At 41.8% G+C, this 27,385-nt stretch overlaps 1 protein-coding gene across 1 annotated transcript; it reads left to right on the top strand.

The window, feature by feature from the left end:
- The first annotated feature begins 972 nt into the window (after positions 1-972).
- LOC145797810 (phytyl ester synthase 2, chloroplastic-like) lies at positions 973-4,397 on the top strand. Its single transcript, XM_082885235.1, has 4 exons — positions 973-978; positions 1,312-1,442; positions 1,732-2,101; positions 4,072-4,397. The coding sequence occupies exons 1-4, from the start codon at positions 973-975 to the stop codon at positions 4,213-4,215; spliced, it is 651 nt and encodes a 216-aa protein (XP_082741361.1). The 3' UTR covers positions 4,216-4,397.
- Positions 4,398-27,385: the final 22,988 nt, after the last annotated feature.

Below are 27,385 nucleotides of genomic sequence, written 5' to 3' on the forward strand. Positions count from 1 at the left end.
TGTATATTTGGTTTTATGACTGTAAAATATCTGACTTTGGATTTATTGATTCTATGTATGTGTCATATCGATATCATAATCCAAACATTTATACTAGTAACAATCAAAGTGGTTATTCTTTTTCTATTGATGCAAGAGATGAAGAGTCAACTGTTTTCACCCTCCATTACCAAGCGAACCAGCCAAAAAACTAGGTTTTGGGAGGGGCAACATTAAACCATAATAGCTTAGGCACAAGCAAATTGGATCCATGTTGGTCTTCAGCCCACCTTCTGATAGCAGCCACAGAACTTTGAGTTGAGAACATGGAAGCAAGATCAAAGAGTTGAAGAAGAAATATGTTACAAGAAATGTGATCAATATAAGAAGAAATGCTCCTAATTTTAAGGTTTTCATTCTCTCTCTCTAGCTAATCTCTTTATGTAGACAGTGTATTATAGTGCTTGATATGAAGCATATTTCAAGTTTTAGCTATATATAGATCTCATGGTGGAAAAAATACATTGGAGACTTCAAATATTTTAATTTAGTGTTTCTACAAGTCAGGCTAGCAGCCATAGACTATTGTGTTAAATAATAACCAAAAGCCCCATTATTAGTTTATGAGTTGCACTATAGAGTTTTATGTGTACTTGACATCACAATTTTCATAACCATTAAAACACTCGGCAGCAAAACAGAGCTAGCAGCAGCAAGGCAGAATCAACAGCAGCAAGGCAAAGACTCACTCCCACACAGCACCTGAGCAGCTATTCATAGCAGCTAAACTAAAGCAAACACAAACCAGAATTTATAGACATTAACAGCAGGCAGACACGGCACCTGGATAGATTTACACAGCAGATCACATCACACTCTAGCAGAATGTGTAGACAGACCACCAGAGTTTAGCCTAACCAGTTCCATATTTGAGGTACCAACACAAAAACAGTATTAATGGAACTGTGACTGGAAAATATAAGAAATATATTAATGGAAGTATTATTTTCCTCTCTCTCTCTCTCTCTCTCTCTCTCTCTGTGTGTGGCTATGCAGGATACACACACATGGAAGTATTATTTTCCAAATATTTTAGATCTTATGGAAATTTAACTAAAAATATTAATGGAACTGTGACTGGAAAATATAAGAAATATATTAGGGGTTACAATAACAAAAAATCAAGTTGAAAACCAGGAAGATGCATGGCCATATGTAGTTTTGTTCCTTGGAAATATTATTTATTCTTCAGAATTTTGAATGAAGTTAGTTTCGCTAGAACTTTGTTCTTTGATAATGATATATATTAGTGGTTCTACCAATATGTAACAGGAAGATGGTATTGATTTGGTAACTATCATAAAGGGTACTAGTTTTTATCGTCGTGCAAAATGTGTTGACTATGCCTCAGATTACAAGCCACCGAGCCCTTTTGAATTCACAAGCATATATGAATTGTACAGGTAACCGACATTTGCAACAAGCAAATAATTGAAATTTAATTGTTCACAAACATATATGCCACTTGTCAATCAACAGCATACCAGCAGTGCATATGCATGGGTCATTGTCCGTTCATTTTGTTTCTTGTGTTTCTGTGGGATTTATGATTATGCTGTCAGTGTAAAATGCTGACAGCCTACTTGTCTTCCCAAAAACATTTTATTGATGAGTTTGTGTGACTGTTGAAGCTGTTGTAGAATTGTTTTAAAAGTTAATCATTTATTGCTTTACAATTATGATGGATTGTAGATGGATTGAAGTGGCTACCAGTCCTGTGATGATCTCAACTTTAGAAAATGGGAAGATGGTGAGGGGCCTTGAAGGGATTCCTTCTGAGGGACCTGTCTTGTTTGTTGGCTATCACATGTTACTAGCGTTAGATACGCTTCCAATGTGTGTCAAGCTTTGGGCTGAAAGAAAAATTCCTTTACGACCGCTGGCACACCCCATGATGTTTGAGAGGTTGCGAGATGGAAAATTACCTGATGTATCGGCATTTGATAAACTCAGAATTTTGGGTATAGTTCCTGTATCAGCAACTAACCTGTATAAACTTCTTTCTTCAAAATCCCATGTGCTATTGTTTCTAGGAGGCGTACGCGAGGCTCTTCATTGGAAGGTAACTTTTACTTCGATTCATCTACATGCTAGTGGTTGGATGTTTCGTTGTTTATAATTGAATTACACCATTTTAACTAACGCAGATTTATGCTGGTTTTTGACCCCACCCTGCTGCTTCTTCCTCTGCTTGCCTTAGATCATAAGTTTCATTTGAAACAAGAAAGAGTAATGAAATGGATGATAATCTATTTTCTTTCCACAAAATTTTATTTGACCAAGGATTGGTTGACTGTAATTTATAGAGAAATCTATTCTTTTTATCACTTTAATGTAATTTTTATTTTGTCAAAGTCCCTTAACTCCAAGGCTGTGTGAAGAACTTACACTTTCTTGATGTAAGGTAATTCTTCTACTCGGCATTAGTGTAGTTGATGTGGCTCAGTCATACACAAATATATTACTCTATTGTTCAGGCAAATGAAAACAAAACATCGATGTGGATCAAAATCAATCCCGGTCAAGGTACATAGCTCGGTACGTATCACGAAAAATTTTGAGAGTGGAGAAAGTTCAGATTCTGATGGACAAGCTTCTTGGTTAGTATATTATGTTTCTATGCTAATTTAGTAGAAATTTCTTCTTCAACTAAGATAGTGAACTATGCACGTAAAAGCCCGAGAAACATCACAAACATTGAAATATGCACGTGGCTCCCAATTAGGAAACTACTTTGACATTTGCACTATTCCAACATGCAAGCATGAAACTAAGTCGAAAACTAAGTCGAAAACTATTCCAACATGTAGGCATGGAACTAGTCGAAAAAATGTGCAACAGCCATGAGACGGCCCGAGAAACTCCTCAAACACCTCGGGATGGACCAATGTGAGTTGTGAAAACTTACGGAACTAGCACGGGACGCCCGGTTTGAAAACTAAGTCAAAAAATGCACTTTTTCACACTTAAGCTTGAAAATAGGCCTTTGAGGGTCAAAATCGTGCAACAGCCATGAAACGGCCCGGGAAATACCTCAAACACCTCGGGATGGACCAATGTGAGTTGTGGAAACTTACGGAACTAGCATGGGACTCCCGGTTTGAAAACTAAGTCCAAAAATGCACTTTTCCACGCTTAAGCTTGAAAATAGGTCTTCGGGGGCCAAAATCGTGCAACAGCCACGAGACGGCCCAGGAAACACCTCAAACACCTCGGGATGGACCAATGTGAGTTGTGGAAACTTACGGAACTAGCACGGGACTCTCGGTTTGAAAACTCTTAAGCTTGAAAATAGGCCTTCGGGGGCCAAAATTGTGCAACAGCCACGAGACGGCCCGGAAAACACCTCGAACACCTCGGGATGGACCAATGTGAGTTGTGAAAACTCACGGAACTAGCACGGGACTCCCGGTTTGAAAACTAAGTCCAAAAATGCACTTTTTCACACTAAAGCTCAAAAATAGGCCTTCGGGGGCCAAAATCGTGCAAAAGCCACGAGACGGCCTGAGAAACACCTTGAACACCTCGGGATGGACAAATGTGAGTTGTGAAAACTTACGGAACTAGCATGGGACTCCTGGTTTGAAAACCAAGTCAAAAAATGCACTTTTTCACACTTAAGCTCGAAAATAGGCATTTGGGGGCCAAAATCGTGCAACAGCCACGAGACAGCTCGGGAAATACCTCGAACACCTTGGGGTGGACAAATGTGAGTTGTGGAAACTTAAGGAACTAGCACGGGACTCCTGGTTTGAAAACTAAGTCCAAAAATGCACTTTTTCACACTTAAGCTTGAAAATAGGCCTTCGGGGGCCAAAATCGTGCAACAGCCACGAGACGGCCCGGGAAACACCTCAAACACCTCGGGATGGACCAATGTGAGTTGTGGAAACTTACGGAACTAGCACGGGACTCCCGGTTTGAAAACTAACTCCAAAAATGCATGTTAAATTGTATATGTTATGGATAAGATAATAATTGTCTAACTGACATTTTTTTTTTTTTTTTTTTTTGTGTTTCTTTTTTTTGCAGATTCGAGATTTGATATGGATGTGTTTGGTAATTTGGAGGGCCGATGGTAGCTCATTTTGTGTTTTTGTTCATATTACCTTACATGTATTTTGGTTGTGTTGTAAATATTATATTTTTGTTAGTATTATGGGGCATGTTTGGTAATCCGCCCTTGATATTTTATTTTTGTTGATATTAGTAGACATGTTTTTTGTTGGATATTAGGAGATGTGTTTGGTAATCTGCATACAGTTGATATTATATTTTTGTGGATATTAGTAGGCATTTTTTGTGGATATTAGGAGACATGTTTATAATCTGCATGCAGTTCATATTGTATTTTTGTAGATAGTGCTAAAATTTGATTGTGATGTTTATGAAAATGAACAGATTTTTGTATTGATTTGTAATAGATATTTTATTGAACAGGTTATTGAAATGCGCAGGGAATTGTTACTGAAAATAAAAAATTTCGGAAGAAAACAGTATTACCATTTTCAAAATTTTTAATTTTTATTAGTGACGAAATAAAAAATGTCGCTATTAGTTTTCAAAAAACATGACGAATAATTTTGTCACTAATGATATAGTACGAAACAAATAATTTCGTCATATTTGCTGAATATTTCGTCGCTAAATTGAAATATTTGGTGACAAAATATTTTGTCATTGAATAATTTTCTTTTTTGCTCATTTTAGTGATGAATTTTTTTGTCACCTTAATCCATATCATTGGTGAGGAAAACTTTCGTCACTAAAATATATTTGGTGACGAAATATTTCGTCGCAAAAAACAATTAAAATAAAATATTATTTAGTTTTGTTGACGAAATTGGTGTTTTAGAGGACGAAAAATTCAACATTTGGAGATGAAGCATTTCGTCGCCAAAAATGAAAAATAGGTGACGAAATTGTTTTTCGTCACTAGGTACTTTTTGTGACGACGTATAGGCCACGAACGTGGTGACAAATTTTTTTCGTCACAGATCACTTTAGTGACGAAATTTTGATGTTTGGAGACAAAATCAATCTGTCACCAAAGGCTTTTTTTGTTGTAGTGTGATTCTTGATCATCGAAAAATTGTAGGTTGGCAAAGTCCTCCTCTACAGCTGTCAGATCATCTACCCCTTGCTCAAATCCATCCCCTCGGATCATACACAGCTCTCCTGTCTCTGGAAATTCTATACCCAGCCCAATCTGGCCTGTTGACAAGATGTACTCACTTGGATCATAGGCTCCCCCGGCAAAACTCTATTCAATCCCAGACTCAACAATCCCATTCTCTCCTGAAGTTTGCCCTTCCCCATCTTCGATGGTCACCACCGCCGGCTCTGGTTGGGTTGTGGAGATGTCCAACATGCACAAGAAGTCAGTGCAGTCGGGGAGGAACACTTCCGGCTTAGGTAGATGGGTAGGAGTAATATAGATGCTAGGATCGTAAGACACGACCCCAGTATGGATAAGATTGACTCTTTTGGGAGGTGGAGTTTGGTTGTGTGTAGGGAGGGGGTTGGTTGTGACGTTGGGTTTTTCTGGTGGCAAAATCACATTTTTATCAACGAGGTCTTGAATCTCGTGACGCAGCCTGAAACATTGGTCGGTATCATGGCCGTGCTGCTGGTGATATGCACAGTACTTGGCTGGGTTGTGAGAGGGAGGGAGTGGATTCGGCAATGGCCTCGGCTCTAGGGGTTTTAGATGCCCCTTTCTGATCAAGACCCCCAGAGCCATAGACAAAGGCATGTATAGTGGGGTGAAGGTTCTTTGGCCTCTTGGGGGGGTATTTGGAGGTTTGAGTATTGCTTCCGGATGCACCGGAGAAGGGTGTGGCTGCCATGGGCCTTGGAAGGGGAGGGGGAATGGTGGTGACCATACTGACCTCCGAAGCTCTTGCAGTTGCAGCGCCACTCGGGCCTGCATTGTTGTTACGGTTGAAAGTCCTCCTCAGTTGCTCCCTATCCTGGTCAATCAGACCTTGTTTCATCGCGTCTTCAATTTGTACCCCCATCTCGTGTAAATCTGAGAAAGTGGGAAAGGGGAGTACAATCATTTTCTGCATCAACTTTGGCTGGAGATTGCGCACAATCATCCGGATTTGGTCCTTATCAGTGGGCCTCAAATTCATCATTGACGCCTTCGCCCTCCACCGGGTTACAAAATCTGAGAAAGTTTCCTTGGGCTCTTGCCTTGTCGTTTCGAGATCACAAGTTGTAATCTCGATCTGGGTGTTGTACGAATACTGTGCGACAAAGGCATCAGCCATTTCATCCCAGCTTCTTTTTACCTCATCCTCTAACTTCGTATACCAGATGGCGGCCACACCCGATAGGGTTCGGCTGAACAGTGAAAGCTTCTATGGTCGGGTTAGGCCCATTGGCAGCAGGATGTCTGAGAATAGCCGAAGATGGACCATGGGGTCGCCGGACCCGTCAAAACGGTCAATTTGCGGCATCTTGAACCTATCGGGCAATGTCACGGCCACGTCGGTATATCCGTCCTCGATATCCGGAATAGCCTTTACCCCTTGTGATTTCTTGAAGAGCTTCTCAAGCTTGCTCAGTTTCAGAGCTGTATGGTCGATTTCGAACTCGAAGGGAGAGTCGGGGTGGTTGGGTGTATGGGTTTTGGACAGTTGAGGTGGAAGCGGGGGCGGAGCTGGCCCCGTTGGAAGGTTCGTGTCTTTCTGTATGTTCTGGACATTTGGCACGGTGTTCTGGGTGTTCGGCAGAGCGTTCTGGACAGTAGGTGCCTGCTCGGGTAATGGAGCCCCTGGCGGAGGAACTTGATGTGAAGCAGATGCCGCATTCTGCTGTTGCAGTCTAGTAATTAGCTCGACCTGCTGGGCTATGACCGCGGCCTGCTGTTTGGAGAATTTCGCTTGACGGGCGGCATCCTCTTGCATTTGTCTCATGTTCTCCTGCATCTGGCGCATTAGGGCTTCCATCCCTGATGTATTTTGCTGATCCATCCGACTAACTGGTATGTCTATTTCTATAGCAACAATCGAGACCTCAGCCCTACTGTCCTCTGATGGAGTAACCCACTGTTCTGACAACCTCTGTTCTGATACACTGCGCTTTCTCGGCTTTGTTCTGACAACGGGAGGTAGAGAATAAAACACTGGCTGTCCGTCAGTTAGATCCTCGGATCGATTGAGTCGGCGACCTCGTGTCCAAAGTGCTTGGGGAATATCTACTGGGTTGGAAGCAATTGTGCTAGAACTGCCCTAGTAAAAAAGATAAATAAAGCAATAAGGAAATAAATAAACATATAAATGGACAGCATAACAGCTTATAGTAAATGCATGACACACAGCCGGGCATAACAACACACGGTCAACAAGCAGAATACACACTGTCCTCAATCACTGATTATTACCCCCGAATCACTGTCCCCAAAGACTGAATCTGATACCCGTAGATAACTGATTCTCAAATACTGACTGATGCCCGCAGGCCTGATGCCCAAACCTGGCAAACTGATACATGCATTCGTATGGTGACGCACCCCAAAAGCACATAACAAGTAAGTGAGAGCCAAAACACCCCTATGTTGGGGTAGGGTTTCCCTGTCCTATTTTGTCAGGAGCTAGGGTTTCACTACGCACGCAGCGGTTTTCAAATAACCTATAAACGGGTAAGCAACCTGTCCTAGTTTGGAATGGTCACTACGGATCCGAATATGCACTAGGTCGAATGGTCAAAAAGGGTGCCCCGGTAAAACCGGGGTTTGTGTTCCCATACTGGCAGAGCCCACAACCGGTCAGCCTTATGGTCATGCCTTGACAAGACAAGCCTCCGGCAAACCGTTCAGGAATAGCAGATGGAAAACACGGTGTCCTAGGCGCACCAATGCAAATGCAATGCAAAGAAACACATAAGTGTAATCAAAACAAGATATCATGAGTTCGAGTCAAGTTCTCTAATCCCCAGTGGAGTCGCTAGAAACTGTAGACGTTCCCGAACGCCCCGGGAGGATGAGTCCCGTTCTGTTCATTTTTGGGGTCACTACAGCTCAGGACTCTCAAATTGTCACGGTTCTTAATCTGAACCAAAGAGTCCAAATCCGGCAAATCGTTTTGAGAAAATAGATTTTGAAAGAAGTGCCAAACATGGACTGCTTTGCCAGATACAGAGTCGCCACCTAAATATTTTATTTTGGAAAATTTAGGAAACCCTGACTCGTTTGCCTAAGGCCACGTGTCCGTCATCACCAAAGTTACCTCGGCTCGGGAACTTGGGTACGATTGGGGAAGGTCACTTCTTGAGCACCCCCGCTCGCCCGATCAAAGATCGGCCTCTACTAACCATGATATCTAGTTTTGAAAACTTTATGCATTCTTATTCCGGTTATTAACCTAGATTCACCATGTGATGCGCACAGCATACAAGTATAGACTGGATCGCCTGAATTGGAACAAGATATTTCATATTTGTTTTTGAAAGATGGCTTGCTACTCGCAAGTAGGCTTAAAATGCAGATTTTGCCACCCTCAGGTGGGCTTAGGAAAAGATGGTTTTGCCACTATCTAGTGGGCTTAAAACTCACAGTTGATGATTTATTCCAATCCAAGTAACCCAACCTTCACCCACAGGCATTCAGGCAGTTATATCACATAAGCACATAGCCTCATGGTAAGAATGCTATTCATGGCAGTCACTCACACGGATGCAAGAATGCTAGAGCATAAAACTCACCGAGTACTCCAAGCCAAAAAAGAAGCTAATTAGAAATCCATACATTATCCTAATTATACAAAAATGCCTAATGCAACATATGCAAAAGTGCAACTATAGCAGGCTCGGCTATTCTAAACATGGCATATGAAATGCTACAGCTAACATGTATTCAATTTGGAATTGAAAATACAATGCAGTTAGTATGATGCGCCGAGCCCGGTGCGTGCAAAACAGATGAATGAATGCAAACATGCTATCATACTATATGCTAATTGAAACATGCCCTAATCTAACCATCATAAGCAGGTAAATAAAAGGGAAGAAAGACGTGGGGTTGGAAGACATACATCACACTCACCCACACTTATTACAATTATGCCCTCGCGCAGAGGGTCCGAATAAATAGTACAGTCCGAATGATACAGTCCCAAATAATACAGTCCAAATAATATACAAATTCCTAATTAATTTACAAATTAACTAAGAAAAGCTATAAACTGGCATGCAAGCCAAGGACTGCCTTGACTCTGATGAATGATGCATGTCTGGGCTGCCTTGCGCGGAAATCCACTAGGATGCCCCGATTAGCCTCTGTTTTGTAATTTTTCTTGGAAAGCGCGCCAAGTCCCGGAAGACTACTGATTCTTGATTTGCTGCAACAGAGAGCAGAAAAGGGGCATAGCAATGTATTTTTCACAAATGTATGCATGCCTCGATCCTCGTGCCACCAATCACGCATCTCGATGCATGATGGCCGAGGGGTCGAATTGTGCAACTCAATATAGAATGATGCACATGAAAACTTAACTAAAACCTAACTCCATCATGGATAATCCGGAGTGCTGGTGACTGGGGAATTGAGACACGTTCCGTCACTCGGAGTACGAAACGTACCTCGTTTCCCGTGCTCGGGCTAACTCCTATCCCAAGCACAATGCAATATGCATGGTATGCATGAATGCAACTAATATACAACCTAGCATGCACAATGCTATGACATGGCATACACGATGCACGAGGTAACATGCCATACACAATGCTCTAACATACAACCTAGCCACACTCACATAGGAGGCCATCAGATGAAAATGAGACAACTCGGGATGCGCGCACGCATGTACGCAAACCGAGGACCAATCCTAAGGCATAAAATGCCACTCTAACGAGGCATGGGAAGGCATGAAATGTGATATGCAAACATGAAAATTTCAGCAGCAAAACATGACCCAAAACAGCTCCGAATCATAGGAATATGGCACCCGATGCATGAAAATGGTCCCGAAATGCAAGATTAAGCGCATGAAATGACTTGTAGCTACATTAAGCATGCATTATTTGATCATGACATGTAAAGATAGATTCAAGGAAGCCCCAAAACAAGCATGTTTACAGTTTTAAGCAAGGCTAAACAGCAAACAAAAATAGGGCAAAACTAGCATGCAAAAATGGCCCTAAATGTGAGATAAAGAAGAAACTCACAGCTTCTGACCCCAAACAGATTAGGGCCCTTCAACAATGTTGAAGAGGGACCCAAAATATGACCTTTTACAGTTCACAACAAACCCCAAAAACTAGCACAGGTATGGTTAAGATCTCATGCAAGAAAAGGGCCAAAAGATGGACAAAGAAGCAAGTAGTGGTTTCTGGCCTTAAACACAAAGGGGCCCTTCAACAATGTTGAAGAGGGGCCAAAAATGATTCACTTTATAGTTGATGGTCGGACCCAAAACAGTATGCAAACATGCTCAAAATGCTATGCAAAATAAGGCCAAAAAGAGAGATATAACACAAAGTATACAAAGGATGCCTCAAACCATGAAACACCCTCAATGAAACATGAATATGGGGTCAAAATAAGGCTATTTGTAGTTCAGACCACAGCCCAAAAACAGAAGCAAAATAGGCTAACAAATCATGTAAAAATGGAGCCAAAATAGAGATATAAAGGAAAGTGGAAGATAGAAGCCTCAAACAGCAATGAGCCCTTCAACAATGTTGAAGAAGGACTCAAAATAAGCTACTTTTCAGTTCATGACAGAGCTCAAAACAGTTTATACATAGGCCAAAAATACTACACAAGACAATGGCATACAAGAGGGATAATGAAGTAAATGCACCAAGGAGGACTCAAACAGTGAGAGGCCCTTAATGAAACATGAAAAATGGCTCAAAATAAGCCTAGTTCCAGTTAGGGTCGGAGCCCAAAACAGCAAGAAAGAAGGACTTATGTATTGAACAAAATATGGACCAAAAAGGGGGAAATGGAGCTTACCCTTGAAGACTTGACTTTGGCACTCTTTTGGCTTGAGTTGCAGCACTCCTTGGCCTTGAAGAACAACCTCCAGCTGCTGGAATGAAGGATGGAAGGGTGAGGCTATGGGTTGGTGAAGAAAAGGGGGTAGGACTTGAGAGGTTGGAGGGTTAAAGTGTATAGAAGGAGAGAGATGCAACAAGAGGCTTAGGGGGGGAATTTTGTAACCCTAATATCAGAGCTGGAGCCTCTGATATATAGGCAAAAAGGGGGGAAAAAAAGGGGGGGAAAAATGGATGGAAAACCATCAAGTTTTCCCCCAAAATGCAGCCCCCCGAATATAGAATCTGGGGGGAAAACAGATGTATATCTGCACTGTAGATGATGTGAGGAAACTGGCCAGCCAGTTATCTAGGTTGCAGGTGGCCGGTCGGCTACTTCCCATGGCCGGTCGGCCAAGGGTCAAAAGGGTCAATGAGAATTAATGGCCGGCCACCCCAAATAGAGAGCCTTTGATGTGTGCACAACACAACCCTGTGGTTAAACACTGGAAAAAATGAACCAGGAGAGAGAACAACCCACTTTTCAAAGGGGTTCAAAAGGTTCAACAACAATTACTGGCCGGCCATCAAATATTGGTGGCCTCCCAGATGTGTACATCACAAATATGTGATTAAAGGTCCAAGAAGATGGCCCAAGGGTGTTCAACATTGGCTTTGAAGTGAGGAAAATCGGGCGACGGAGGGCGATGAAGGGATAAAGTTGGCTGATAGAACAATTACTGGCCTCCCACCCTCCTACGGCCTTCTTACCAATGAAACAGAGGTCCCTGCCAAAAATGAACCAAAACCAATGCAAAACGAAGGTTCGGGGGCCGAAACGCAGTCCGGGGCCCCGAAAACGCGGGAGTGGTGTTCGACCACGAAGTTGGTCTCTCGGACCACAGTGTCCCTCAAAAGGGAGCAAATAAGAAGTATGCAAAAAACCGAAGCAAATGGAGGTGGTTAAGCGGTCCCGAACAGAGGCACACGGCCAACGGCTCCGAAAAATCGGAAACCGGACTCCAAATGGGCAAAATGGCCTACGACCACAAAACGTAGCCTACGGCCACTGAGAGATGATCTACGAGACCTCTCCCTCCCTTCGCGAAGAGAAAACAGAGGAAATCGAGCCTGGTTCGCAAACCGAGGCAAAGCACAAAAGAGTCCGGAAGCCCAGAGGCAAGGCTCACGGCCAAGACTCTGAAACCTCTGAACGAGCACGATATGCAACATCACTAAGCGCTCAATCGGTGAAGTTTGAGTCTTAAGGTCGATCAAAAATATGGTGTCTACAGTGTCTTGCTAGAAACACCCCCAACGGTCTAGTTAGCACCCTTAGAAAATATGAGAGAATGAGAGAGTATTTTTTTGGGTATTCCAGATTGCATACCTTCCACCCTGAAGTCCAGGGCTTCTATATAGACAACTCGTCTTATTCTTCAATGTAGTGTGCATTATCCCCATTGTCTTCAGGTAATAACATTATGTTTCATTATTCTCATATACACATGTATTTGTCAGGGACATCATTAACTTGGACAGGTCATTATTTGTCCCCCACAAACCGTTGGGGCACGAAAAGCATTCAATCGAGACATTCTTTGTTAAGCTAGAAATAACTTGGTTAGGACCGTGATTATTACCCATGAGACATGTGTCGTGTTGTTGTAACGCCCCAACCCTTCTGTAGACACCCCATTTTTGACTGCCCTTAAGACTTGGGCGCTACTGATTGTTTACTTGGTGATGAAAGATGTGCAGTGCAAAGATTTGATTTCTTCGGCAAGGATAGGAGCTTCAAATCCCAACCTTACACCCCATTTTTTGACAAAAACGATTTTGACCAAAAACGATTTTAGACCTTAAAACCTTCTCTTGCAAAATAGTTTTTGAAAAGTTCCTACGATGTCCTGAGGCTCGCATTTCGTTAAATGTCGCGCTTTTCAGTAAACCAAGCAATGATAAAGTGGACATGAATGAAGGAGAGATGAACTCTTTTGAAAAATCTTTCAAAACACCTTGTTTAGGGGTTTGGATTGGAAGAAAAGATCAGCGGAGAGAAGAAAACAAGTTGGAGAAGAAGTTTGGCATGAATCCGGGTAGGATCGAAACTGAGTAGTCTTCACTAAAAGAGGCATAACCTTTTTTCACAGTTGGAATTTTGATGTGAGGCTGCCACCATTGGAAACAAGACTTCCAGGGCTTCAATTTAGGCTCAAGAATGACCTGCAAAGGAGTCCAGATGAAGGAGTTATGTCCGGTTGAAGTCGGGCCCAAAAAACAGATTTTTCTGTCCAACTAGAGATGGAAGATGCTGGCCATAAATGGGATTTTTTGGCCATGTGCCGGCCATGAATGGCCAATGCCGGCCCCCTGCCATCCAAGAGTGTCCCATGCCAGCCAACAATGATCAAGTGTCGGCCATTGATGCCAGAAAGTAGTTTTTGGCAGATATTTTTGCTCCAGCTGTTCCAACTGTCTCTCCTGAGATATTTTTGACCAAAGCTTGTATTTTGCTATATATGGAGAGGCTTATCTATGGTTTCAAAGGTTAGAACAATTTAGCAAAAGGTTTGGGAGCCTCTTTCTCTAAAAGCTCTTTTTCTAGATTTATCTCTCTCTTGAGCATTTGTGGTTGAAGGCTTGCATATATCAAACTTTAGCTTATTCATCGTTGATGAAAGTGGTTCAACTTTGGGATGAGGTTGCTTGAAGCTCTCTTGGAGCTTCCGTGGAGCTCTTGAATTTCATTTAGCTTGGCTTTGTTGTTTAAGTGTTGTCTTCCCTTCAAGAGGTATAAGACTCACCCTTTAAGCTTGTTTTCATACTTGTTTTTACTACCTTTGCAAACTAGTTTTGGCTTGGTTTTGAACTGAAGAAAACTCTGTTTTCCAGTCCTAAAAATGGTGGTTTAAGCCCCTTTTGAGTTTGGTGGTGGTCCACCCTTCTTGTCTCTTTGCTTGTTAAGCTTTTGTGCCATCTTTCAAAGCTTTCTAAAACAACTTTTTTTGGCCTTTTAACCACTAAAATCCAGAGGATTTTTAGTGGTAAAAAGTTGGTTTTGAGGGCCAAAATAAGATGGGGTGGCCTCCCCTCCTTGTGTCTTCTTTGCAAGTGCAGATGGCCTAACTTGTGAGCATGTATTTCTATCATTTTGTAACTTAGTTCAAGCATGTTTTAGGCTTTATTTTGACCTGCTTTGACTTTATTTTTGGCTGGTTGGAGCACCTCTTGCTTGCTTCTTACACTTGTAGTGTAATTTTGCTCACTAGCCTTGCACACTTGATGATTTAGCTTATCATTCTATATTGTGTTAGCTCAACTCTAGCATATTTTTGGCTCTGATTTAGCATGTTTAAGCTCTGTTTTGAGCTGGTTTGATCACTCGAGCTTTGCTTTGTATGCTTGTAGTGCAATTGTGCTAAATTGCCTAACATGTGCTATTGTTTGGCCTCTAAGTCTAGCCATTCTTAGTTTATTTCAAGCATGTTTTAGAACTTTATTTAAGCTGTTTTAGGGCTGTTTTGGACTGTTTGTCCCTTTTGAGTTTTGTATTGCATAGCTATAGTGCGAATGCCTTCACTAGCATTGAGTCTTGAGGCTTTAAGCATGCTTTACTTGAGATGTTTGCATGCCATGACATCATTTAGCATGTAATTTCAGTGCATAAACCACTGTCACACTCTCACATATTCCACTCTTTCATTGCTTTTAAGAGTTGTGCTTTGTGTCTTGTTTGTGAGCCAACATGCGAGCATGTTTTTCTTGCCTTTTGTGCCTAGGTTTCAGCATGATTAGGACACTATTTTGGCATGATGTAGCTCTATTTTGAGCTGGTTTGGTTATTTGAGCATTGTATTGCATGGTTCTAGTGTTGTGCTCTTCATTAGCTTTAATGCTTAAGTCTATCAACATGTTGTACATGAGTTGTTTGCATGTTATAGTCTTGTGTCTCATGCCACTTCAGCACTGAAATTTTGCAACCTCCTTCATTTCTTCACTTTTCTATTTTGTTTTGAGGGTTGGTTAACGTTAGGTTGTGTTTAAGCATGGGATAGAGCTTGTGCTCAATGGCTTTAACTCTCTTTTAAGGATTTCTACTAGTCAAAGGCATAATCTCTCTCATGTCTTAAACCATTCTTTGGTTAACCCCTCTCTCATTAGAGGACTTTCACATTGGACTTAACCGGTTAATGAATGGCTCAGTAATGTAAAATGTGTCAACAAGAATTGAGCAAAGTAAAACTTGTGGAAGATAAGCATGTTGTGTTAGCATTGCATTGTGTTCAATCGGACGTTATATTGAACACGAGGAAATTGGTCCATTCCATACTTCAAGTGATGAAATGAGCCAATCTCCTTTGTCTCCATTGCCCTTGATCATCCATGATAAGGTAATGATCCTTGAGTCTTGTTTTGTGCATTTATTGAAAGTGTACAACTTGGATCTTTGGCCATCATGCATTAAACATGCTTGATTGGTGGTTTTGGATCCAAGAGTGCCACTTCTTTGATGTTTTGAGATGATAAGGAGAGGCACAATACAAACATATCCTTGGGAGACCCTTCATTTTCCTCTATTTTGTGCTCTGTTGCAGTTTGGTGTTGCAGTACACCAGTGGCCGGCACTGCTTCATCCTTGTCCGGCAGATGGCCGGCAGCAGTTTTCTTGGCCGGCAGGCCACTGGTGAATCCCCCAGCAATGATTTGGTAAGATTCAGCATAAAGTTCTTGGAGATACCCTGCAAATAGAGCCTCTCAAGAACAAATCGGTGGGCTTTTCGGGGCGAAAACTAAGCATGCATCTTCTCATTCCCAAGGTAGAGCTGAGGTAGCCTAGTTTAAATATCATGCATGTTTAGTTGGTTTTGTAATTTAATTAGGTAGTTTGCTAATTAGTTAAGTGTTGTAATAATTAGTAAGTAGTTTACTAGTTATTCAATTTTGTTGTGTAATATTTAGTCTAATTTGTTTAATTAGATTAGTTAGCTTAGCTTAACTTAGATTAGCTTAGCTCTTTCAGACCCTCCTTCGCAAGGGTGCAATGTTGTAATAAGTGTGCGTGTGTGTGTGCATGTCTTCTAACCTCACGTCTTTCTCCCTTTTATTTAACCGCTTTCGATGGTTAGATTAGGGCACGTTTTGTTTAGCATACCTTATACTTGCATGTTTGCATCATTCATTTATATTGCATGCACCGGGCTCAACACATCATTCAAACTACATCGTATTTCAATACACTTTCTTGAATACGCGTATCAATTGTTGCATTCATATGCCATTTTAGATAGCCGAGCCTATTTTAGTTTCATTTTGCATGCGTTGCATTAGGCATCTTGAACATAGTTAGGATCATACATATTTCTAACTAGCTTTTGTTTTGGCTTGAAGTATACTGTAAGTCTTTACGCTTTAGCATCCTTGCATAAGTGTGAGTGTTGCCATGTCAGCATGCTTGCCATGAGGCTATGTGCTTAAATGCTTAACTGTATAAATACCTATGGATGAAGGCTTGATTGCCTGAATTGGAACAATTCGATGATTGTGAGTTTTAGACCCACTTTGCAAAGTGGAAAAACCATGTTTTAAAGCCCACATGAGGGTGGAAAATCTGCACTTTAGCCTACTTGCGAGTAGCACTTTCAAATCATTTTCAAAAATGAACATGAGTTGTTTTGTTCCAATTCTTGCGATTTGGTCTATACTTGTATGTTGTGCGCATCACATAGTAACTTAGTTAATAACTGGAATATGAACACATGTGTTTATAAAACAACATATCATGATTAGTATAGGCCGATTTTTGATTGGGCGAGTAGGGGTGCTTATTTTAGGACCTTTCCCTCTCTTACCCAAGTTCCCGAGCTGAGGCAACTTTGGTGATGAAGGACACGTGGCCTTTGGCACGAGTTAGGATTTCCTAAATATCCTAAAACAAAATATTTAGGTGGCAACTCTGTAATCTAGCAAAGCAATCCATGTTTGGCGCTTTTGATTCAAAATCGATTTTCCAAAACCAATTGCCAGATTTGGACTCTTTGGTGTTTATCAGTCTCACATTGCACTTTGTGAGATTAAATTCAGAACCGTGTCAGGAGTTCGAATTATAGGACGACCAATTCACGCCTTCTCCGAAAAGGGGGCGCGCGGAGAAAGTCGGGTTCCACACCTTCACACGTCATCGATATTGTCCGCTTTAGGCCATGCTCACATGGATTTGTTTGTCCCAATGGGTCACCCATCCCAAAACTACTCTAGCCTAAGCACGCTTAACTGTGACATTGTAAGGTCTTGGTGTCCCACATCGGGAATGAAGGAGGAGTTCCTAGGCTATAAAAGTAAAAAATTGGATCTTTATATAGTATCGAGGCCTTTTCCCAGGTGGTGAAATCCTTAGCAGAACTCTCCAATTAAGCGTGCTTAGGCTGGAGTAGTTCTGGGATGATTGACCCATTGGGAAGAACAAATTTGTGCGGGCGTGGCCCAAAGCGGGCAATATCGATGACGTGTGAAGGGTTGGGGTGTTACAAATGGTGTTAGAGCCGACTCTCTAGAGTACCGAGTGTGGGCCCCTAGTGTCTCTCGATGCATGTGGACGGGCTTGTGAGTTGGCAGGCTACTAAACGAGGACGTGCAACCCTAAGGGGGATGGATTATAAGGTCTCGGTGTCCTATAGCGGGAATGAAGGGGGAGTTCCTAGGCTATAAAAGTAAAAACTTGGACCCTTATATAGCATCAAGACCTTTTCTCAGGTGATGAAATCCCTAGCAAAACTTCGTAGTTAAGCGTACTTAGGCTAGAGTAGTTCTGGGATAAGTGACCCACTGGGAAGAACAAATCCATGTGGGCATGGCCCAAAGCGGACAATATCGATGACTTGTGAAAGTTTAAGGTTTTACAGTTGCCATCCAAAGCTTAACCGAGCTATCAACTCGGTTGGAAACACGCAAGCGCTGTCTTTTCCCTCTACCACAGCCCAACTTTGCTTGGCCTACCACAGCTCGGTGAGCTCTACCCAATCAACTAGAAGACGACCTCGGCCAAGATAGAAGAGCTTGATCAGCTCTGTTTGGAGGATTAGTCTTTCAGCTTAGCCCAACTAACCGCAAACCGATGGGCCGAGCTTGGCCCATCATATCGACAGCTCGACCCATTCTGCTCCAGCATGATCTGGATTACTACAATTGGTCGAGCTAGATATCTTGCCCGACTGGAAGAACTGCATAGTTCGAATATTACGCTTCAAGGAGCACGATCCCCCCCAATATACTAAAAAAACATCTTCTTAAGGGCACACGTCATTTTGTCATGTTGAGGGCATGATTTCCCAAAAGGTTTCCCTTTTAGTGTTATATACATGCATAATGCCATGTCCCTTACTCTCCACTGTTCATCTTTACTGACAGCATACCCTATGAACCAGAACTCCCAAACTCGATTTTTTGCATTGTGCCCTAATTAGAGCATTCGTGTCGGAGATTCTATTTCATCTTGTGGGAAAGTGGTTTGGAAATACTCTTTGGATCCAATGCTCGAGTTCTACAGCTAGTCACCTGAAAAGGAATGAACACTCTGATCGGGGTTGCCAGAATTAGCACTCCGACGGATAAGTCAGTGTATACTCTCTTGGTTGCTTGTATTTTAAGTTAAGCTTGCTTTTTCTCACATACCTTTCTTTGACTGTTGTTCCTCTATTTATACTTGCTTCCTGGGCCTCGGGGCCCGGTCCCATTATCCTCTTAGTTATTCGGCTTCTCCCATGATGAAGCAATTATCACTCGGCCCCATAATCCAATGACTATTCGGCCTATTTATTATATTCGGCCTCCGGATCATGCAGGATAGGGCGGAATAATGTCTATCTCCTAGGCCTCCAAGTGTCTATTCGGCTCATCTGACTCCGTTATTATTCGGCTCCCACACATCTCCATCATCGGAACATTTTCCACCTATTGGAGTGTCGATTGAAGTTTTAACCCCACAAGCTCTCTATTCCCATAAGTGTTCTTCATCACCCTCCATGAAATTCTTTCTGTTCTTGAGCTTTTACTATAATATTTGCATGTAAAAGATAATAATAGAACCCAAAAACCACTAAAAACTGGAATCAACCAGAGTTTTGATCATTCCTAACATTGAATTTCCCTTGTCATGATTTTCCATTGCACAGTTCATCCTCCAGGATAAACACAGAAAGAACTGGGCCAAGCCCATCTTTTGATCCAAAATCATAACTCAATCGGGAAAACTTCATGTTTGCAAAGTTTGAAGAAACTAAACTATGAACAAAATAACTTAGGATGTCACGGGACTGAGCAAAATCCGCTTCGCTTGTGTGGCTGAGCTAGAACCAAACACGTTCATGAAACCGAGCTAAACCCCTACTTAACACAAAATCGAGCTACATATTGGCTCATTTGTCGACCGAGCTAAAACTGAGCTCGTCTGTGCAGCGAAGCTAATAGCCAGCTTATTTGTAAGACTAAGCTAAAACCATGCTCATACGTGCGGCCACGCCGTCACTTGCACTTAATTATGATTTTCCACTATCCAGAATCCTAGGAGACCAGACACACCAACACAAAGCGCTCTCAAAGACTGAGCAGTTGTTGCATGACTTAACCAACACGCTCTGCTGAGCAGATCAGACTTGGTTACATGGAGCGAAATTGTTTCTTGGTAAACGCACCAGGTGCATTAGCTGAGTCCCTTGAGGAGTACGACATCCCAACCGACGTGCACTTTGAGCTCGACAAGGAAGGGATTATTCTCTGGGGTAGACAAAATGCTTGCCCCTTTGCCATGCTATCCATCATAAAAGGAGGGCTTCACTTCCTGGTACAACCCTTAATGTATGAGTTCTTAAGACGCATCGAGCTATGCCTCACACAAGTGTCTACCAACACTTTCAGAATAATCAATGGAGTAGCCGAGCTTAATCATTTGCTCGGTTTGAACCTTGGACTAGCCGATATATTGTGCCAGTACATGCTCAGTCACACTAGCGATGGATTCAACTGGTATTTAAAGATAAGATCAGATAGAGAACGTCTAGTGACTAGCATGCCAGATAAAGACCTTCACAACGACGATTTCTTCTTGGTAACTAGCAACTACAAAACTGCTGACATGCCAGGTTGGTACATTAGCAAAGACAAGAGCTCAATAGGTAAGCCAAACTCCAAAACCGGTCAATTTATTTTGGTCTTGTTTTACCGAGCTAACAAACTTTTTTTTACAGGTATTGCCGATCTACAAGCACTATATCCTAACCTGATGAAGCAACAATAAGAGCCGCGCTGAGATACAAGAAGCACAATGACTATGATTTGCTCAGTTACATGCCAAGCTACCGATATTCGGCAAAGCGGAAGAGCAAAGTCATTGATTTCTTATCTAAGCCTTTTCCTTCGCTAGATTTAAGCCTTCCAGACGTTCCCTTAATTTGGCTAACCGAGGACGAGGAAATGACAAAGAGAAGCAAGATCAAGAATCTTATCACAACAACCTCCTCTAATATACCGAGTAATATTCTGCTGTCCACGCCATTTGTCGGGTAGAGTTCAGCAATTGTGCTGGCCTTGGCCTCTACTACCACACCATCCAGCTGCACATAATCTTGTCGGGCTGGCAATATGACACGTTCAACTGATCTTTCTGCCAAGTTTGTGACCGAGCTAAGCATTGAGCAAGTGGTCGAAGCAGTTGAGCCTGCTCTAGCCTAGCGACCGAAATTGAAACACTGGGGAAAGGACATCTCGGCTGACACTTTTGTCAAGGGAGACAAAAAGCACCTCCTTGCCTTCGATTTGTCAAAGTCACTTTTGCTGTCGGGTGACTTGACCGGGACCAGGACCGACCATGTTCCTGACACCTAGATGGTCAAGTTCGTGGTGAAGTCCATGACTAGGGTAAGTTTCCACAAAAAATTTGTTAACTTTCTACTTGGTTTTGGCTTTTAACACCTTCGTCTTGTAGGTAATGTAGAAGACGCACATTGTGATAGACCGGTTATCTCGCTATGAAAGAAAGTAGCTGACACTGCTGGGCAAGGAAAGTATTTTGAAACAACGCTGGGGTGAGCCAAAGCCTTACTTGAGCTAGCTAATGCAGACAATGCTAGACTTGTCAGTCAACTCGGCAGCACCGAGCAGGAGTGGGATGCTACGCGCGTCGAGCTGGAAAAGCTGAAGAAACAGATGGTTGAAGCCAAGAAGGTAGCCAAAGATAGAGCCTTCAAAGAGGCCGATGGGAGCTACTAGAAGCAGGTCGAGGCCACCAAGAACATCTTCTTCCAATCCGGCAGGAAGGTAGCTTGTGATAAGCTCGGCTATGGGACTTTGACCGAGGTGTTCACCGTTCCGTCCCCCTCATTTCCTGCTGGAGTACATGGTCCACTACGTAGGGAATGTCTTCAATGCTCTGTAAGAGGAGGAGGCCAAGGAAGGGGTAGAAGCTGTGTCAGCAGAGCTTAGTGTGGACAAAAAGGCTACTGTAATCGAGCAAAAACGAGCTACTGCTAGCGATGATTTTACTGGTGACCTATCCCCCCTTGTTTGACTTGCTTATTTTCTTTTTTTTCCTTTTCTCACTTGAACATTATAACCGGGCTACCTACCCTACCTTTTGTACTTAACTTTAACTATCAATGAGAATTTTCAAGTTTTTACCATCTTTAATTTCCAAATTGATGCATGCTTGTCTTGATAAACCACGAAAAAACAACACCTCGAGCTAGCAACCCAATCTGCCAAGCAAATTTAGCTCGATAATAAGTCCAGAGTTTGAACAAATCATCAACCTAAATTTCTAGGTAGATTTAACTCGGTATTAAGATTAGAGTTGAACAAATCATCAACCTAACATGCCAAGCAAAATCAACTTGGCAATAAGCCTAAGGGTTGAAAAAATCATCAACCTAGCCTGCCGAGCAAAATCAGTTCAACAATAACCTCGAAGTTGAACAAATCATCAACCCATCCTGCCAAGCATAATCAGCTCGGTAATAAACCTAGGAGTTGAACAAATCATCAACCCAACTTGTCAAGCAAAATTAGATCGGCCATAAGCTTAGAATTGAACAAATCATCACCCTAACCTACCGAGAAAAATCAGCTCGGCAATAACCTCGGAGTTGAACAAATCATCAACCCAATTTTACTCGGCAATAAGCTTAGGAGTTGAATAAATCATCAACCAAACCTGCCGAGCAAAATCAACTCGGCGATATGCTTAGAAGTTGAACAAATCATCAACCCAACTTGCCGAACAAAATCAACTCGGCAATAAGCTTAGAAGTTGAACACATCATCAACCCAATCTACCAAGCAAAATCAGCTAGGTAGCTTATTGCCTCTTGTCAGTGGCGATACAACAAGAAAAAGTAAAATATAATTTTTCCAGTGAGATGAACCATTACTTCCATTGCAATAATAGATTTTCAGCGAAGCTTGAGGAAATTACATCGTGAAGTGGATGGAGCTACATTGCGAGCAGAACTAAAAGTAAAAAAACTTTAGATTTGCTGTGTTCCACGACTTGGGTATGACTTGGCCGTCCAGATCTTTCAGGTAGTATGCCCTTTTGCCTGCCAGAACGGTTATCTTATAAGGCCCTTTCCAATTTGCTCCCAATTTTCCTTCGCCTGATATTAGGGTGTTGCTCACTACTTTACATAAAACCTAATCCCCAATCTCGAACTGTCTGGGATGCACCATCTTCTTGTATTTCCTGGACAGCTCTTGTTGATATGCCACGATATAGATTAACGCCTTGTTCCTACGTTCTTCGATGAGGTCCAATTCTAGGGTAATGGCTTCGTTGTTCAAGTTTGGGTCAAAGTTTTCACTCCGAATGGTAGGCATATTGATGTCAACTGAGATGACTACCTCCATGCTATAAGCCAAGGCAAAAGGCGTCTCCCTTGTTGATCACCTAGGCGTTGTTCGGTAGGCCCAGAGGACGTTAGGGAGTTCCTCAGTCCACTTTCCCGTTGCTTTCTATAGCCTTTTCTTTAATTCGTCCAAGATGGTCTTGTTTGATGCTTCAGCTTGGCTATTCGATTGAGGATAGGCCGGTGTCGTATTGTAGAATTCTATCTTTAGTTTCTCGTAGAATCCTCTAAAGAGCTTTCCATCAAATTATGTGTCGTTGTCGGAGATCAAGGCTTTGCAAACTCCGAACCGTGTTATGACATTCCGTCAGACAAATTTCTTCACATATTTCTCTTTAATGGTCGCCAGGTGTTTAGTTTCTACCCATTTGGTAACGTAATCTGTCGCTGCGATGAAGAACTTGCGAGTGCCTAGTGTGGTTGGGAGTGGTCCCACTATGTCCAGCCGTCACATTGAGAATGGCCAAAGCCTGGTGGTGGGTCGTTTTACACACCAAAAATAAACACTAAATTATACCAAATTCCTTAGAATAACAGTAAGTCCAAGTATCGATCCACAAGGACAAACGAGAAATTAAACTAGTCTAATTGTTAAATTTCTAAATTAATTTTGATGAAAGAGATGGTTGTTCATAAACTAGCAATTATAATTATAAATAAAGATGAAATTGCGGATTTTGGAAAAACCTAGGGTAATGAACTCACCACTAGTTACATAAATAAGGTTTCAATTTGAAAATCAATTATGTTACTGTTCGAACCAAAGAATACTTCGCAACTACAAGTTCGAAGCATTGATCAAGAAAATTAACACATTCAATGTATAGGCACGAACTATCTCAAGTAGTACGGGTCGTTTGCTCTAAACTAGGATAGTAACATGACTTGTCCCTCGTAGTATGGCTCGTCTCATACCTTGAACATGAAAGAATAGAAAACCATTTCATGGAAAGCATTCAACAATCATAGAAAGAAGAATACTTGAAGAAATAATGGAAAATTATATTCGAAAACTTCTTGAGAACCATACAATTGTTCAAACTAGTACATAAAAGAAAACAAAAAAGAAAACCCTATTTACTTGGTTAGGGTTTCCTCAAAACCCCAGAAATAGGAGCCTAGCCACACGTGGAGAAGTAGGGAGAGATAGAAGAAGTAGAAACTCCCATGAAAATTGATCTTCAAGCTTGGGAATCCCCCTTTACCAAACCCTAGCCCCTCATCTCTTTTGGAATTTTCAGAACCCTAATCCAATATTTTCTTCTGCGTTTTATATCTCCAGCCTTTCCCAAACAGGTTCAAAACATTGGACACATTTTTCAAGGCACGGTCACACGTGTAGGAAATACCATTGCACGTGCGAAGAGGGTTTCGCACATGCAAGAAAAACCCTTTGCATGTGCAATTTTTATAGTAGTTGTTTGGCTTATTTGGTTGGGCCGCATCTGCGAGAATGGTCCTCCGCACCTGCGGCAAGTCTTTTTTTGGCTAAAATGTTGTGTTTTTGCTCATTTTGTGCTCCAACCGCATCCAACCTGCTTGGCATTAAACAGACATAAAATATACAATTTGACTGGCAAGTAAGGTTAAGAGATCCTAATTACCAGCCTCAGTGTTGTACAATTCGGCCTTAATCAGCTTGTAAGCGAAAGGAGATTTATTGCTAGTTGATGAATCTAGTGTGCAAACTTCTAGCACTTTTCACATTTTCTCATGTACTTTTATGCGTCAACTTGTATACACGACCACCAATATCCTTGTGAAAATAGCGTGGTAAGCGAGAGATCTTTCACCGATGTGCTTCCATACATGCTTTCATGTATTTCAAAAAGAAAAGCTTTAACTTTTCTTGGATGGACACATTCAAGTATGGCCATGTGAAGGACTTCTTGTACAAGTTGCCAGATGGGGAGAGCTAGAACTGCCCAGACTTCGCCCGTGTTTTGTTTGCTTTTTTCTTGTTAGTCGGCAGAACTCTGTTTCTCAGAAATATTATGATGGGGTCCATCTAAGAGTGTTCTAGCTTGGCACAAAGGACTTCTGCCGCTTCTGGTTTTTAATGCTAGGCCTTGGAAGGAATTCAATCAGCAGAGAGCCAGGTATCAATTTTCCTACCATGGAAGCCAAACTGGCTAGCTCATCTGCCTAGTTGTTCGTTTCGCAGACAATTTCCTCAACTCTAATTGCTTGAAAATTCTTGAGCTCCTCCCTTACAAGGGCCTAGTATTTGGTCATTTTTGTATCCTTGGCTTCATACTCTCGAGGTACTTGGTTAGCAACGAGTTAGGAGTTGTTGTACACCATTAGCTCGGCTGTTCTTAATAAAAATGCATTTTTTAGCTCGGTTAGCAATGCTTCGTACTCAGCCTCATTGTTAGATGCAGGGAAGCCAAGTGAGATTGAATGCTCTACGGCCAGACCATCTGGAGAGATCAAAACTATGCTTAGTCTGGCATCGTGCCTATTTAAGGCACAATCAACAAAAAGCTTCCACATTTCTACGACGAACAACTTCCAGCATGTTGAAGAGTCTTGAGATTCTCGAAGGAATAATCGTTCTTTCTTTTTTCTCAGCAACGCAGCTATTTTTGCCTCAAGCACGTTCTTACTGACCACAATTTGCATGACCACTTCTCCCCTGGCGATGCGTTGTTGGGTCCAACAGGTTGACTTGTTATTCCTAAACCCAACAGTGCATTGCTAGGTCCTGGCCGCCCTTCAATTGGTAAGCTACAGTTCAGACTCCCGTGGTTCTGAATCTGATTTCACAAGTGCAATCTGAAATAGGTAAACACAAATGAGTCTAAATCCGGCAAATTTTTTGAAAAATTGATTTTGAATCAAAAATGCCAAAAATGGACTACATTGCCAGATTTCAGAGTCGCTATCTAAATATTTTTAAAAAATCTAGGAAACCCATGACTTATGCCAAAGGCCACGTGTCCGTCATCACCAAAGTGTCTTGGCTTGGGAATTTAGGTATGAGAGGGGAAGGTTATGAATTGGGCACACCACTCACCCAATCAAAGATTGACCTCTACTAATCATCGTGTGATTCTTATTTACATTATTTGCGCTTGTTCCGGTTATTAGGCTATTCTTACTATTTGATGCACATAAGTATAGACTAATTTGTAAAAGTTGGAACACTTTGCTTTTATGTGTGTTTTGAAAGGTGTTTCAATATGTACCACTTGAAAAAGTGATCTCATATGTACACTTAAGCAAATCATCTCAACTTAAGCAATTAGTCTTCATCCACTGGTATTCAAACATGTATATCACTTAAGCACTTAACCTCATGGAAAACATGCTCGATATGGCAACACTAACACTCATGCGATATGCTAAAGCAATGAATGCTCACCTAGTACTCAACCGAGGCAAGCTAAAAAAGAAATAAAATAGTTAGTAAAATGCAAGATCTACTATGCAAGATGACTAATGCAACACATACAACATGAATTAATAGGCTCGGTGTAGACAAGCCCGCGAAGGGGCTTTCTTGCTACTACAGTTTGGACTCGATTTGTGTCGCGGTTCTTAATCTGAACCAAAGAGTCCAAATCTAGCAAATCATTTTGAGAAACAGATTTTTTTTGAAAACGTAGTGCCAAACATGGACTGCTTTGCTAGATACAGAGTCGCTACCTAAATATTTTTTATGGGGAAATTTAGGAAACCCTGACTCGGTGCCGAAGGCCACATGTTCGTCATCACCGGAGTTGTCTCGGCTCGGGAGCTTGGGTACGATCGGGGAAGGTCAGCTATGAGCACCCCCTTTCGCCCGATCCGAAGACCGGCCTCTACTAACCATGATATCCGATTTTGAAAACATTACGTGCTCTTATTCCATTTATTAGCCTAGAATTACTATGTTATGCGCGCAGCAAACAAGTATAGACTAGATTGCCTAATTTGGAAATAAGCATTGCATATCCGTTTGTTTTGGAAAATGTTTTGGATTTGCTACTCGCAAGTAGGCTAAAATGCGGATTTCAACAAGTTTTTCCGACTCAAACAATCCAACCTTCACCCACAGGCATTCAAAACATTTTATCACATAAGCATCTAGCCACATGGTAAACATGCTGTTATGGCAGCATTCACACGCATGCGGTATGCTAAAGCATTTAAACATACTTACATCGTACTCCGTGCCAAAACAATGAACTAGTTATCAAACATGCATGATCCAAGTTCATGTTAAAAATGGCTAATGCATCACATGCAAAAATGCAATCTAGGCAGGCTCGGCTAACCCTAAACATGGCATGTGAAATGCGAGCAACTATCACATATTCTATTTTTGAAATGAAGTACAAATGCAGTTAGCGTGATGTACCGAGCCTAATGCATGCAATACAAATGCATGGATGCACACATGCATAGCATAAGATATGCTAAATTAAACGTGCCCTAATCTACCATCATAAGCAGGTAAATAAAAGGGAAGAAAGACGTGAGGT

This window comes from Camellia sinensis, chromosome 8 (genome assembly GCF_055761805.1).
Source record: "Camellia sinensis isolate YWXY chromosome 8, ASM5576180v1, whole genome shotgun sequence".
Taxonomy (NCBI): domain Eukaryota; kingdom Viridiplantae; phylum Streptophyta; class Magnoliopsida; order Ericales; family Theaceae; genus Camellia; species Camellia sinensis.

Bases quoted from the DNA above. Each gene is read 5' to 3' on its own strand.
- LOC145797810 (XM_082885235.1), top strand. The intron at 1,443-1,731 runs GTAACCGACATT...GATGGATTGTAG, and splicing joins AGCATATATGAATTGTACAG to ATGGATTGAAGTGGCTACCA. The intron at 2,102-4,071 runs GTAACTTTTACT...TTTTTTTTGCAG, and splicing joins GCGAGGCTCTTCATTGGAAG to ATTCGAGATTTGATATGGAT.